This window comes from Chinchilla lanigera, unplaced genomic scaffold (assembly GCF_000276665.1).
Source record: "Chinchilla lanigera isolate Chin_1 unplaced genomic scaffold, ChiLan1.0 scaffold00136, whole genome shotgun sequence".
Classification (NCBI taxonomy): domain Eukaryota; kingdom Metazoa; phylum Chordata; class Mammalia; order Rodentia; family Chinchillidae; genus Chinchilla; species Chinchilla lanigera.
The window spans coordinates 415,542-431,256 of record NW_004955537.1 but is presented as its reverse complement, the minus strand read 5'-3'; the positions used below and the strand labels follow the sequence as shown (position 1 = coordinate 431,256).

The following is a 15,715-nucleotide window of genomic DNA, read 5'->3' as shown; positions in this document are numbered from 1 at the left end:
ATTAATTACTCTTCAAAAAAGGCTAATAATGCAAACAGTTGTAACAGCTTAAAAGGAAAAGGTTTAATTTCTGAATTTCGATTTGTTTTATTATCACTCAAGAAAAGCCATAGACTTTTTTTTAACATTATCAAAAATACTGTGCAGAGCAATAAGAACTTTATCATTTTTCCTTGTTTTGGTTTTTTGAGACAAGGTCTCACTATGTAGTTCAGACCCCCCTTGAACTCATTATGTGGCCCAGGCTGGCCTTGAACTCAGAGCAATTCTCATGCCTCGGCCTCCCGAGTGCTGGGATTGCAGGTGTGCAAAACCACAGTAGCTAAGAACTTTAGCGTATGTAAAGCCTAGTTAATCTTTGAAGGGAATATGTAGAACTTAACATGTCACATTCCAATATGAAGTTGAAGCAGAAAATCTTGGTCTTTTCAAACAACTTGACTAATGATGCCTATGCTGGTTATATGGCAAATTTCAGGCAACCCTAGGAGCTAAACCCATTATCAATTTCATAGGAAAACAAAACCATAAAATTTTCTCCCCCCTCCAGTTACAAAGTCTCATGACACCCTAATTTATGAAAATTATACACAAAGTTAAATATTCCTTGAGCTTATGATAATACACCAATGAAAAAAACCCAAATATTTAAAGTACAAATGTTTTATTTACATATACACTTCTTATCCTTAACTGAAAGCTTACTGTAATACAGAACAATTGCTTTTTTCCCTCCTCAATTAATAGCTTGTTAAATTTTGTTTTGTTTTGGCATTTACATACATAGAGAAACATCTTTATAAGAAATCTTAGGTGGGCATGATGGTGCATGCCTCTAAGCCCAGAATTTGGGAAGCTGAGGTACGAGGATTGCTGCGAGTTCAAAGACAGCCTGGGATACATAGTAAATTCAAGGCCAGCCTGCACCTCAAAGTGAGACCTTGTCTTAAAAAAACCAAAAAGAAAAAAAGTCTTTACTTCTATAATTAATGCAAAGACCCAGATTCAGTAACACTGCTGTACCTGTTAAAAGTGCTCATAAAGCCAGGCGTGGTGGCACACCTGTAACCCTCAGCACTTGGGAAGCTAAAGTAGGAGGATCGCTGCAAGTTTGAGGCCAGCCTGAACTGCATAGCGACACCCTGCCTCAAAAAGACAAAAACAAACACACAAAAACCCCCAAATCCTGCAAGTAAAGCGCCACACACTGCGTGGTGCTACACACATGTAATTTGAGCTACTCAGGAGGCTGAGGCAGGATTGCAGGTTTCAGACCAACCTGGAAAACACAGCAAGACCCTGTCTCAAAAAATAGAAAAGAGGTGGGAAGTACTTGGTGCCAAAAGCCCTGGGATCAATCCCCAGTACAGGGGGGCAAAAGTGCCAGCACATGGCAGAAAATATTACTGAAATTCATACTTTCTGTTAAACTACGTTTCCTCAATTATGCAAATGTTATTAGAGTTAGAAGGAAAAATTCTAGTTTTCCTGTAGAAACTATTTTCTAATCTTTTTCGTTTGTGTTTAGTTCTCATTTCTGTTTTTGAGACAGTCTCACTGTGTTGCCCAGGCTGATTCTGAGCTCCTAGACCCAAGTGATCCTTCCACCTCAGCAGGGACTGCAGGCACCACAAACTCTTAATAGTGTATTAAACATTTATTTTACACTCACACTCGTGTAATTATTATAAAAACCATAAATGGTTATCTAGTTTGCACTGACTCCCTTATTATCTGTGCTTACTTTCCAAGCGCTATGCTGTATTATATGTAGTTCAATTTTTTATGTGATTTTTCTTTCTGAAAAAATTTATCATTGCCAGAACATGATTGGCACTGACTTTTTTCTTATGGGACTCTACTCCAGCATTCAAATAGTGGACTTCACATCATGAGTTCTCTGCTATTTAATAGGATTCATCTAATATTTAAGGCTGTTATATTCATAAAGTAAATACTAAGTATGCATTTTTTGATGTACAATAAGGTTTGACTTCTGGGAAAACGCTCTCCCACATATGTTACATTCATAGGGCTTCTCTCCTGTGTGAGTTACCCGATGTCTAAGGAGATGAGACTTCTTGATGAAGGCTTTGCCACATTCAATACATCCATAAGGTTTCTCTCCTGTATGAATTCTTTGATGTGTAACAAGCACAGATGTGTTGCCAAAGGCCTTGCCACATACCACACATCGGTAGGGTTTCTCTCCCGTGTGACTTCTAGAATGTTTATACAGGGATGAACTATACTTGAAGGACTTCCCACATTCCTTACATTCAAACGGGTTCTCAAGCATATGAGATTTCACATGTTGATTAAAAGAGGAGCTCCAAATGAATGTTTTCCCACAATGACTGCACTTATAAGGTTTTTCTCCAGTGTGAAGTCTCTGGTGGTTCACAAGGTAGGATTTCTGTGTAAAAGCTTTCCCACAATCAGTGCACCTAAAGGGTCTCTCTCCACTATGCATTTTCTGATGAGCTAAAAGATATGCCTTCCTACTATAAGCTTTCCCACAGACATTACATTCTAAGGGTATTTTTCTTGTATGATTTTTTTCATCTCTAATGAAATGAAACTTCTTTTTGAAGGCTTTCCCACATTCACTGCATTCACATGAGTTTTCTTCAGTATAACTTCTATTATAATCAAGTAAGTCTAAATTAGGTTCCAAATTCTTCCCATATGATTTACATTTATGTGATTTTTTTCTTGTTGGATTAAGACTTGCGCTCCTATTATAAAGGTGGAGTTTCTCCATAGTCAGAATTCTATTGAACGTGAACCAAACCGACTTCAAAAAATTGTCTTTGCTTTCCTGCTGCTCCTCTGGTTCATCAAGTGGACAGTCAGCTTCTAAAAAGGAGTACAATAAAACATTCCTAGTTACTTTTTTTCCCTCCAACCTGTTATAAACAGAAAAGTCTGTGGTTTCAAATCAAGTCTCTTGTTCTGAAATAAACCCTATATTTGCCTTGGTCTTCTGGAACTTTAAGAATAAAACCACTAAAGAGGAAATGGGAGCAGATGGATAACAAAAATGAGAACAGATGATTTAACATAATCTGTAGAAACTCAATAAAATAGGCATAAGGTACAGTGAATAAGGTACAAAAGTCAAAACATTGTGAAATAAGGGTACAAGGTTAAGTCATAAAATGAAGAGAGCCATTTTGGAGCTCTGTTAATGGCTAAGGTCACAAGGCAATGAGGAGCCAGGGGAGCCAGGGGGAAGACTAGGTTTGGAGGAGGCAGGTAAGAGGCAGAGTCTTCTCTACAAATTCCTAGATGACTCTGGTCAAATAGTTCCCTATTTCTCTCATTTCTCTTTTTCCTTCTAATCATCCTGCAGAATATCAACTTTCTAAGAGATTCTTGAATCTCCAGCCCTCTAACCATATCTAGATGAGGCGTATCTGTAGACAGGGCTCCAATTCTACCGACAGCTCACATTCATTTTGCGTGTACTTGTAAGCCTAGGAACATACGATGTCTAGCAGGTCACGCATAGGCAAGTTATTCTTAGCCCAGTCATAGATTCTATTTGCTAACCTTTTTATTCTCACTGGGCTTCTGTGTGATAAATTATCTTTTGTATTTGTATTGGGCATGCTGCATACTCTACCAATCTGCCTGATAAACTCGTCTCTGGAAAGCTGTTTTACTCTTTAAGTCATGTTTTTTTGCTCCTAGCCTCAAAACCTTATAAATCCCAAATATGTTACTCCATTTAAAAAAATGAGGGAGGAGGGGTCATAATTCTCCAGAATTTCCCTCCATATGGAATGTTAGTATAGTACAACATTCCCAACTTCTTGCTCTATATCCTCTCCTGTATGGAGCCGGACTGAATTCAGGTGATAGGCATTGGTACAATTCATTATAGAGTGGTTCTAGTTTGCGGATTCATTTCTTTCTTTTCTAGTAAAACCAATGGGAAGCAGCTACAAACAAGAAGTGAAAGTCTAGGGTAATCTGCCAGGTATGCAAAACTGAAAGATATGCATTTACCTATGGGATTTAAGAAGGCATTTTACTAGTGTTTAGTGTCTTCTATTCCACACATTCTAGACATTTATGTAGATGTTCCTCAACTTACAATGGAGCTATGTCCTGATAAACCCGTCAGTTGACAATATTATTAAAATTAAAATGCACTTAATACACCTCATCTATCAAACACTTTAGATTAGTAACACAGTACATGGTAGAGTACTCGCTGTTTACCCTCGTGATCGTGTGACTGACTGGGTGTTGCGGCTCACTACTGCTGCCCAGCATCTTGGCAGAGTACCATATATCGCCAGCCCAGAAGACATCAAAACTCAAAATCTGAAGTACAGCTTCTGATCACTTTTTGCACTACTGAGCCTCATTCATTTGGAAGGTGAATGGATTATGGGACATTATACCTAACTTGTTGAGAGATGGGGCCTGCTCAGATGATGGGGACCCCTGTGGGGGTGACCTGAGAGGGCAGATTTCCCTTCCGGCTCTTCCCTTCACCCTCTGCTTCCTGACCACCATGAAGTGAACAGCTTTTCTTCTGCAACGCCCCTGTGCCACGCCATTCTGCCCTGGACCCTGCTGACCTAGACTGTAACCGTAAGCCAAATAAACATTTTTTTCTTTAATTTGTGGGTGTCGGGTATTTTGTCCCAGTGACAGGAAAGTAACCGAGACAGTGAAGGCAAAAATCCTAAACTTAATCATCCTTAATCAGAGACTGTACATGATTATAATCTTTTGCTCTTATTCCTTCTCCACCTTAACTTGTCCTCACTTTTTCTGTTTAGTACTTGATATTCTTTTGGGAGGAGCCCTTGTTCCATGATCTCAAAAACACACATCTCTAATCTTGACTTTTCTTTCAATTTCTAAAGTAATTGTTATTCTGATTTGTATCTAAAATGTCCTCTGCCTCCTTGCCTTGTGCTGGGGAATTGGTTGCCAGCTAACAGGCTTTTGCAAGGTGACTGGATCATAAAGGGTCAAACTTCCTCAGGGTACTCATTGATAACGGTCTCATGACTTGATGGAATCACTGGAAGGCGATGGAAACTTGGGAGGTGGGGCCTGGTTGAAGAGCAGGTCATGGACATGTGACCTTGATGACACTGTAAGTATCTTTTCCCTACCCTTGCCCTCAGGCTCTGGCTCCCTCTCTGCTTCCCAGCTGCCATGAGGGAAGCAGTCTTCCTCTCCTGCACTCTTCTGCCATGATGTTTCTGCCTTACCACAGGCCTAACAGCGATGGAGCCAGCTTAACAAGAATTGAAATCATGAGGCAGAATAAGTCTTTCCTCCTTGAAGTTGTTTTTCTCAGGTATTTTGTCACAGCAACGGAAAGCTGGTTAACACAATCCCTTGCCTATACCATTCATTTTGACAATATTAACTAGAACAAAACTGCAACGTTAATGGGCAATGAACAAATGTTTTACACTCATCAAATTTTAAAATGTTTTAAATGTTTTGAGCTTCTAGTTACCATTTATACATTAGAAAATGGTAATGAGTTTTTGCTTTCTTTGAATTTTCTCAGGAAGCACTGTAAAAAGTCTTATAGTATGGGAAAAAAAATGACCCATTATGCCTGGCTCTACAATAGTGAATTAATGAAATGTTCATTAAAAGAAATTATACAGCTCTTTCTTTAGGGTATTATCATGAAAAACTATTGTTTTAAAAGCACAAGGGTTTTTAAAAGTCCAAGACAGAATATGTGAAATTGTCATGATAGAGTTACAGCACAATTACACAGGGAGTTCAAGAGGGCAGAAAGTGCTACAGAGCTTTCATGGAAGAGAAGAAAATTGACCTTAAACTTAATAGCACACTGGCTTTAGGTAGAGTCCATCAGAATTAAAAGGACTGGAGCAGAAAAAGAAAGTTATGTATAAAGGACATAAAAGAGCTCAATTCTCACACAGTGAGGAAAAGATAGCTATTTTTGGTTTCCTTTTTAATATAGATGAATTTTTGTTTGTTTTGAGACAGGGTCTCACTGTGTAGTTCAGGCTGGCCTTGAACTCACTATGCAGACCAGGCTGGCCTCAAACCTCTGGCAATTCTCCTGCCTCAGCCTCCCAAGTGCTGGGCTTACAGGCATGCACCACCACCCCGGCAAGATAGATACTTTTTGATAAGCAAACTACAGCCACATTGGAGAGGGCATTAGAAGCCATGTGGGGGCTGGGGATTTAGCTCAGTGGCACAGCGCCTGCCTGGCAAGAGCAAGGTGGTGAGTTCAATTCCCGGTACTGGAAAAAAAACAAAAAATAAAAAAAATTAAAAGAAGCCATGTGAATAATCACAATACAGATTAGAAAGGACTGACTTACATTTTTCAGGATAGAGATAAAGTGAAAGAATTTGGATAAGTCATGGAGTAACATCTAAGCTAAACAAGAAAACAGAATGGAAATAGGAAAAATAGAAACATAAATAGCCCAGATATAATATCAGTAATTAAAATTCACTTGGTTTAGAGCCAGGCATGATGGCACAGGCCTGTAATCCCAGTATTCTAGAGGCTGAGACCAGAAGATCACAAGTTCAAGTCTGACCTAGTTTATGCCGCAAATTCAAGGTCAACCTGGACTATACAGACTACACAGTGAGTAGGACTGTCTCAAAAAAAGAAACGAAACAAAAAATCATTTGGTTTATGTCAGAAGATATGGTTTTAGGGAATTGGTGTCTGAATCATTTGAAACACATTTCTTTTATGCTCTTTGTGGAAAAATGAAGAATTTCTGTTCAATCAATGTTAGATAAGTAATAGCTGAAATCACAGGCCATAAAGTTATATACCATTTCTTTTTTTTTAATATACTATTTCAAGTGAAACTATTGGGAGAAAAAAATTGCTTACTGCAGTGACTTTAAGACTACAGAGTCTGCCAAATAATGTGTACACACTTTAGGAAAATGGTGAGACTTTTTTTCAAAACAGATGGTGATACCCTCCTATGGAGGAACCTAGAGGATTTCATGCATCATGGAAAACTCACTACACTGCCGGCCCTTAGAGAAGAAATTAAAAATTCATGAGCAGCAGTCTCAAGAAACCAAAGTTATCCAAGCAGCAGTTTGCTACTAACAAATGTCTGGAAGCCTGTGGCAACTTTCAGCACCTCTGGTAATTGTGGAGGCCAAGGGTAACTTGTATTCATCTCATGACATCTCAATAAATTTAATATTAAAATATTTATACAAGTTTTTCTTTTCCTGATGTTTGTACACATTTTTCTGGTGGGCTCTGTACAAAGCATTATTTTTATACAGGGGCCATGCTAATCTCTTTATCCTTCCAATTTTAGTATGTGCTGCCAATATGAGCACGGTCATTTTTCTTTGCTGTAACATTGTACAGCAGTGGGCCAGTCATTATTCTTTATTGTAACATAAAATGTGAAGCTTGAAGAATTTTTAAAATTAGTTACAGTGAAAAGACTGAAAATAAGTCTTGGCATAAAACTTGTGGGAATGGAAAGTTGCTGAGGTAAAGGTGCTGCAGATGGAGTGATGAGATGTCTGAGGGAGTTACTATGGAGAGCTGAGAAAATGATAGAGGCAAGAAGAGATGAATAAATAATCAGCAAGATGGGTAAGCAGAGATTAGCTAGGAAACAACCAAAAGTGAGTTGGAGGAGAATTTCAAAAAGATATGCATCAGTATTACCAAGTGATACACTAGAACATACCCGCATCATCAAGGAGACTAAAGAGAAACAAGGTAATTGTGATTCTTCTAAGTTTGTGTTGCTCAGCTTCATTTTGAATGTAACTGTAACTTTTTCATACCAGAAGCAGGGCTTGGTCATGCCTGACACAGCTTCCAGTGCTATATCCCTTCCACTGCCCAGTTCTTCGGCGTGGTTAATCCAGATTTCCACTATATACAACAGTGTTCCCTGGTGATCACTTCCTTCTCTGTGGTATAGACTGACATAGCCAACTTGACTGGTCTGGTGATTATAAACCCTGTATGGACTATGCAGATGTGTCCCAGTAAGCACCTCTCAGTGTGACCTCCAGGTACTTGTGCTCCCATGCTTTAAAACCGCCCAGTAAAACTCTCCATCTAAGACATTTGAATAACACCTTAGACTCAGTTAAAGCACTGGACAATGGGCCCCTCTCTCAATCCCTGCCCCTGAGGTGTGTGTCCTCCAGTCATGCAGAGCATCCTCCAGGACCCATGAGTAATAAAATCTTTATTGCCATTTTGTCTCTCCCAATCACTGCAGGGGTGCTCAAGTGCAGCCTTATTGGACCAATTTACTCATAAAACTGTCTCAAAATTTAAAAAAAAATTTAAAAGGCTGGGCAATTTAGCAACTTGGTGAGAACCTGTTTCAAAATAAGAAAAAGGCTGAGGATGTAGCTTCGTGTGAAGTCCCTGGTTCAAGCCCCAGCACCAAAGTGAAACAAAACAACAAAAAACACAACACTGGGGTACATAATGCAAAATAAAGAATAAGTTTATTTTTTAAAAAAGGAAGATGACTAGAGCATCATGTCAACTGAACAGATATAGTGAACACTTACTCTCTGCCAGCTGTTTGACGTGTTTTTCATATATTAGCTCTTACATTCTTTACAGGAAACCTAAGGTAGGGATTAATGTAATTCTTATTGTATTAATAAAAAAAATTATGCTACAAAATAATTTGCCCAAGGTTAGACAATGATCGGTAAAATAGTTTTAAATCCACACAATTGAACTACATTATAAGAATTAATTATAGAACAAGAATTGTAATCATGTTGAGAAGGAAAAAAAATGAGGGCTTCAGGAACTATGAGAACAGAAATAAAGCAAAGACCTAGAGGAAGCAGGCAATGTGAGAAGCCAGGGCAGAGAGAGGGCATCCGTGTATGCAATAGCTGAGCAAAGAGTAAGAGCACCTATGTGGGTACAAGGAAAGGAAGGTACCTTTGGAAATTTGATGTTATATCAAGAGTATCCAATTACTTACAAAGGTATGTAGCTTTTGGTGCTTCCTAAGAGGTATTTCAAAAGTGCATGTCCCTCACTGACCAACTGGGATGTCAATTCCAAGGACTCTCATCTAATTTTCTCTCACTTACCTGGATAGCTCCAATGTAGATTCTCTTCCTCCTCCAGCCATAGCTCTTGTCCTTGTTCTATCTTGAGGATCACTTCTGGTTTAGTAACTGGAGACCCTGTTCATGGGAAGATAACACAGAAGACAGACAAAGTGCTAGGGACAAACAACTATCTCACAACCCAAGTCTGCTTCCTTGAGTCTCAGAGCCTTGACAAACAGTCTCTAGAACAAAGCCCCTTCTTCAATTGGAGATAGAAACATAAAGAGACTACCTGATACCTAAAGGGGATTAGTAATCTTTGACCACCGAAATTCGGGACCAAATTTATTAATGCTTCAGACGTTCAGAGTTTTCACAAGTCTTAAAGGAAGGGCACCAACTGGTACATTCCAAGTTACACTGAAAAGTTACCACCCACTGTCCTTACCCACTGAAATGAGGTTTCTATAGTTGTCCAACATCACATCCCAATACATCATTCTCTGATCACAGTCAAGCAGCTGCCACTCTTCTGGGGTGAAGTTCACGGCCACGTCTTGAAATGTCACTGATTCCTGTAATAGCACATTCATCATCAAACTAATGTGTGCATTATTAGGGACTTGCAAGAGAATCATGACAGCCTCTTAATATCGTATGTTCAGTGTTGAGTTTATGGAAAATTATGTACAATACTATACAGCTGATTCAGAAATATACTTTGCAGGAGGAACACAAATCATATGAGAAATATCTAGCTAATGTCAGAAAAGTTCAATAGAAAAAGAAGAGTCATTTCAACAAATGGTGCTGAGACATGTACATAGCCACACACAAAAGAATGAAGTTGAACACCCCAGCAACCTGACATCACAAACAAAAATAAACTAGGATGGATCACAGACCTAAAGGTGACAACTAAAACTGTTAAATTCTTAGAAGACAACATAGGGGAAAATCTTTATGACCATAGATTAGGCAGTGATTTGTTTTTTCCTCTTTTTGAGAAGGGTCTCACTACCCAGTTCAGGCTGGCCTTGAGCTCACTTTGTAGCCCTGGCTGGCCTCAAATTTGCAAGGATCCTCCTGCCTCAGCCTCCCAACTGCTGGCATTACAGGCATGCACCACCATGCCCGGATAGGCAGTGATTTCTTAAACATAACAGAAAAACTGTAAGTGACAAAAGAAAAAATAAGTTGGAAAACTTTTGTGCTTCACAGGACACAAATGAAAAGAAAACTCAGAATGGGAAAAATATTTACAAACATGTATCTAGTAAGAGACTCATACCTAGAACAAAGCACTCCTAAAATTCAACAATAGCCAGTTGTGGTAGCACACACCTGTAATCCCAGCACTGGGGAAGCTGAGGCAGGAAGATCACCTCTAGTTTGAGGCCACCCTGGGCTACATAGCGAGTTCAGGGCCAACCTGAACAATATAGCAAGACTTTGTCTCAAAAACAAAAACAACCAAAAACAATAAAAAGACATCTCAATTGAAAAATGAGCAAAGAATCTGAACATAATTTCTCCAATACATATGATCAAAAGACACATGAAATGATGCTCAACATCATTAGTCACTAGTGAAATGCAAATCCAAACCACAGTGAGATACAGCACTTCACACTAACAAGGATGCCTAAAATCAAAGACAGACAGTGACAAGTGTTACCAAGATCACAGAGAAAGTGCAACTCTTGTACATTTTGGATGGTCCAGCAAAATGTTGTAGCAACTATGGAAAACAGTTTGGTAGTTCCCCAAAATGTCCAACATCGAGTTAACATGTGATCAAGCAATTTCACTTCTAAGTGTATACCCAAGAGAATCAAAGCAAGTATCCACACAAAAACCTGTACACAAATGTTCTTAGCAGAATTACTGGTATTAGTCCAAAAGTGGAAACAATATAGTGTCCATTTACTGACAAATGGATAAACAAAATGTAACATTTTCATAGGACAGGATATTAGTATTCAGTAATAAAAAAGAATGAAGTACTGATATATTTACAACATGGATGCTGTGCTCGCTTGGTAGCATACACAACATGGATGAACCTTGAAAATACTATCCTGGATGAAAAAGCCAGTGAAAAAGATCACATATGATTCCACTTACATAAAACATACAGGAGGAGGCAGTAGATTATGGCTGGGGAAAAGAGAAATAGGGAGTAACTGACTTTTAATGGACATGGAAGTTTCCTTGTAGGATGACGAAAATGTTCTGAATCAGTGGTGATTCCTGCATAATGCTATGAATATAATATAATATAATGCTATGAATATGAATATAATAAAAGCCCAAGGTAGAGAGGAGGGGGAAAGGGAAGAAGGAAAAGTAAAACATAAGCATAATGCTATGAATATAATAAAAGCCCAAGGTAGAGAGGAGGGGGAAAGGGAAGAAGGAAAAACAAAACAAAAAAAGAGAGAGAGAGAAAAAAGAATGAAAACAGGGAAACAAAGCTTTTATAAACGGGGAGGTGTAATGGTTGGTTCATTGTGTCAACATGAGTTTAGAAGCTTAACTAAGTGACCTAGCAATTCCTCATCCTAGGGTGTAGAGGACCTGCCCTTATACAATATAAAGGAGAAGGAGGGCTTGAAGGGAGGGTAGGGGACTGCGGGGGGAAAACCCCCACGTTATACCATGTACAGGTACAAACTCTCTCATGAATGTGATCATCGTGTATATCTAAAATGTACTAATAAAATCTGATTAAAAAAACAATAAAGTAAAAGCCACTTAATTGTGTACACTTGAATTGGGTCACTTTTATACTATGTGAATTGTATTTCAATAAAGCATTTTAAAATATTACATGTTCTTAGTCATTCACTCATAAAACATTTAATGAATCCCAGTAGGCTGTATTAATATCAAAGGAATAAAATTACTCCCTTAGCGATTTTCCAATCTATTAGGTTCTACAAAGTACAATAAGATGTTAGTAAAGCTGTAATATTTGCATGCCAAATTTACATAGGATTGGAAAACAGATCTTTTTTAATATGATAAAAAAACCCTTTTAACCATAAAGCAAAAACCATGTGATGTGTAAAAATTAAAAGCATCAGAATTAGGGCTGGAGTTGTAGCTCTTCTTGTTTAGGATACACAAGGCCCTGGGTTTTATCCCCAGCACAGAAACAAAAACAAAACAAAAAGTAAAAAACAAAGGCATGCTTCTGTGCATCTACCACAAAACACCATAATTAAATAGGCCACGGTGGTGCACACTTGTAATCCCAGCACTCTGGAGGCTGAGGCAGGAGGAGCACCCCAAGTTCAGGGCCAGCCTGGACTACACAGTGAAACCTGTCTCAAAAAAGAAAAAAAAAAAAAAAGAAATGGAGAAGATTTATTATTAAAAAATAATGAGTTCTCTCCAAATTAATCTTTATACTTGGACTGATAAAATGAGATCACTTAACACCACTTGGCACTAGGCTTTCTGCTTACTCTAGAAAATACTCTAAGAAAGTCATAGGAGCTGGGTATGGTGGTGCACACCTAGAATCCCAGCACTCGGGAGACAGAGGCAAAAGGATCACCACAAGTTGAAGGTCAGGCAGTGCTACTTACTGAGTCCAAGGCCAGCTTGAACTACCTAGTAAGACCCTGTCTCCAAAAAACAAAAGCAAACAAACATGACAGTCATAGGAAACCCAATATATTTATCACAGACTTGCTGTGAATGTTATTTCTCACAGTACCTATACAACAACCCATTAGAAGAAACTTTCTGCAGAGAAATATGCCAGGAAAAAAAAAAAAAACCTTTGTTTATCTGAGGAATTATTTTGCTTTATCCGCACAGACAATGCTAATACTTTAGTTGACAATCCATTTAATATGATATTCAGGAAGTACATATTTGCAGTTCCAATTTATTACAATTATATGTAGACCATACAACATGACATCATCATGTTTCCTAAATTTCCATTTGAACCTGATCTTCTATTCAATCTATACTTTCCCTATCTCTATACTTTCTTTTCCTTATATGGATTTTTGGGATATTTCCTTATATGGATATTCCTTAGATGATTGCATGAATAGATGGATGCCTTACCTGAAAGTTGATCATTCTCTGCAGTTTTGGGACAGAAACCTACGAAAGTAAAAATAGGAAGAATAGAAAGACGTGGGACACCAAGACTGTAATATATAACCTTGCTCTACCAGATCAGAAGCACCCACACTGCAGCCTCAGAAAATGGGATAAAGATATTCCTTCAAGTCAGAAAATCCATGTTCCATATGTATACAACTCTACATCCATTCTGTTAGCAATATGTATGTGGAGCTTAAAACTGTTTTACATTTCTGTCCTGCTCGAAGGCCAAGTTGTGAAACTTTAAACCAGTGACTTTTCTCCCTTGTACAAATTTATCCCAAGGAAATAATGAATGAGTTGAAAGACTAAATCCCTGGGTCTCTGAAACACAGTATGTATAACTACAAATTACTTCTTCCTCTGATTCTCTAGTCTCTGGATTGAAGCTGGTGCAAAAGATCTGAAATTAGATTCAGATCTTTCCTTCTTTCTTTAATAGATGAGCTCTCACTAAATTGTTTAGGCTAATCTTGAACTTCTGGGATCAAATGATCTGACTGTTTCAGTCTCCTGAGGCATGCAGCTGCCTCATTCAGCCAAGGTTGAGCTTTCTTGAGATGGCTACATTCAGAAACGCAAGTTCATTTGTTAGTTCACCCATTTGTTCATAGTAAAGCTGGAGCCTTCAGTTTAGACTCTAAATCTATTTCTCTGTCTATGGGTCTACATCATCTATAAATTCACCCTGGAATTTTTGAAATTGTAACCAGCTCTGCTAAAATTGGCAAGCAGGAGTCACTGCTTCATTCATAGTGAAAAAAAAAATGCAGCCAAAAAAAAAAAAAAAAAAAAAAAAAAAAAAAAAAAAAAGATCTTCATGGGAAGATCTGCAAATAAAAGAGACCCTCGTAAAATGACTACAAGTCAAAATTTATTCAGCACTCACGGCTCAAATATGTCCAAAGGGAAGTACCCCTGTATTAGTTACCTTCCCTGAGAAAAAGCCTAAAGGTAAAGGGTTTATTTTGGCTCACAGTTTCAGAGGTTTCAGTGCATGCTTGGCTGGCTCCAACAGAGTAACAGGGAAAGGGCAAGAAAGGGGCCAAAGACCAGAAATATTCCCCAGGGTCACACCCCCAGGCTCCACACAGCACACCCAAGCGGGCGCTTTACTAATCTAGATATTTCCCAAACCAGTTGACAATCAAGATTAACCACAACACCCAACTCTATGCTATGCAAGAGTGCTATGTTGTAAAACTGGACTGACATTTGTAAAACAAAACAAAACAAAACAAAACACGCATCTGGGTTAGCTCTTTTACCTGCTATGCTGTGCGAGTCTAGGCAAGTAATTTCACCTCTTTCTGCTTCTGGTACTTCATACGCAAAATGGTGAATTACTTCGGATGATTGCAGATGATTACCCTGGGAATGTAGAGCAGCTTCTCTAGAATTCTTTCTTGCTAGATCCCTTGAAATGACCTTCAAATTTCTGTAGCAACAAGCTCAGTTACACTTTATGTATTTATTTTGTCTTTTTTGAGACAGGGTCTCCCTATGCAGTTCAGGCTGGCCTTGAGCTCACTTTGTATCCCAGGCTGGTCTTGAACTCACAACGATCCTCCTGCCTCAGCCTCCCGAGTGCTGGGATCACAGACGTGCGCCTCCACGTCCAGCTCAGGTACACTTTAACGCAAACTTCTACACCGTGGCCCTACCTACAAGAGCAGGAATGCAAAATGATTTTGTCCCAGTCACACCCAAGCTCAAGAACCTATCTAGTGCCAGCCGGAACGCTACTCTACTTTCTCTGAAGCATTCGTGTTGGACAAGACAAACACACCCAAACACACCTGGTATGAACGCACTTGGGGGCTGTACACTTTAATCTTCTGTAGACTAAACCCCCAAGCTGGCCCTCTACGTTTTCCCCGAACTTCCTTTATGTCTCCCGAGTCCTGCAACGCCATACCATACCTGACACCTTTTCACCGCCTCCTCTTCGGCTCTAAAAACAGGATCAGGTTACAGCGTCCTACAGACTCCAGGGAAGCGACCCCAAGCCCTGCTGCGGGAAGCGCCTGTACATTACTGAATACCGGTTACGTCCCCACTGCGCCTGTGCGGAAGTAACTGCTCACCTACAGTTCCCAGGCTCCTTCGGGTTGTAGGCCATCCATCCGATACCACATTTCCCATAAGGCCCGTGGAGCTTGTTTCCTGAACACCTCCGGGAGTTCTTTCTCTTTAGAGGGAGTTCTTTAGTTGCTAGCTCTAGGGGTCCTCCGGGGCAAGTTCGCTTTCAAGAATGGGATTGTATATACCGTTTCATTTCATTTTTTAGAAAAATAGACATTAGAATTTTTAAATAATGAAAACTCTAAATCAGCAGTATGCTAAAAGAATAGTTGATTCTTATTGCAGTTTCTTCTAGGAGTTCACTTAGGACTTGGAGACAAAGAAGATCCAAGGAAGACTGAAAAGTACGGAATGACAAGCTAAGCATGTAATTCAATGGTAGAGTGCTTGCCTACCGTGTGGTAAGACTCTGGACCCTACCACCAAGCAAAGGGGG

At 39.1% G+C, this 15,715-nt stretch overlaps 1 protein-coding gene across 6 annotated transcripts; it reads right to left on the bottom strand.

Annotated features, from left to right (window-relative positions):
- Positions 1-900: 900 nt before the first annotated feature.
- Positions 901-15,247, bottom strand: Znf684 (zinc finger protein 684). Of its 6 annotated transcripts, none has more exons than XM_005410572.1 (6): positions 15,118-15,247; positions 14,463-14,632; positions 13,153-13,191; positions 9,512-9,638; positions 9,103-9,198; positions 901-2,859 (listed from the first exon to the last, which is right to left on the bottom strand). In XM_005410572.1, exons 3-6 carry the CDS (start codon positions 13,165-13,167, stop codon positions 1,958-1,960), a joined length of 1,140 nt encoding a protein of 379 aa, XP_005410629.1. In that variant the 5' UTR covers positions 13,168-13,191; positions 14,463-14,632; positions 15,118-15,247; the 3' UTR covers positions 901-1,957. The 6 variants fall into 6 exon arrangements, with proteins under 6 accessions (XP_005410629.1, XP_005410630.1, XP_005410632.1 ...); XM_005410573.1 differs by having other exon boundaries at positions 14,463-14,565; XM_005410575.1 differs by lacking the exon at positions 14,463-14,632.
- Between the last annotated feature and the right edge of the window lie 468 nt (positions 15,248-15,715).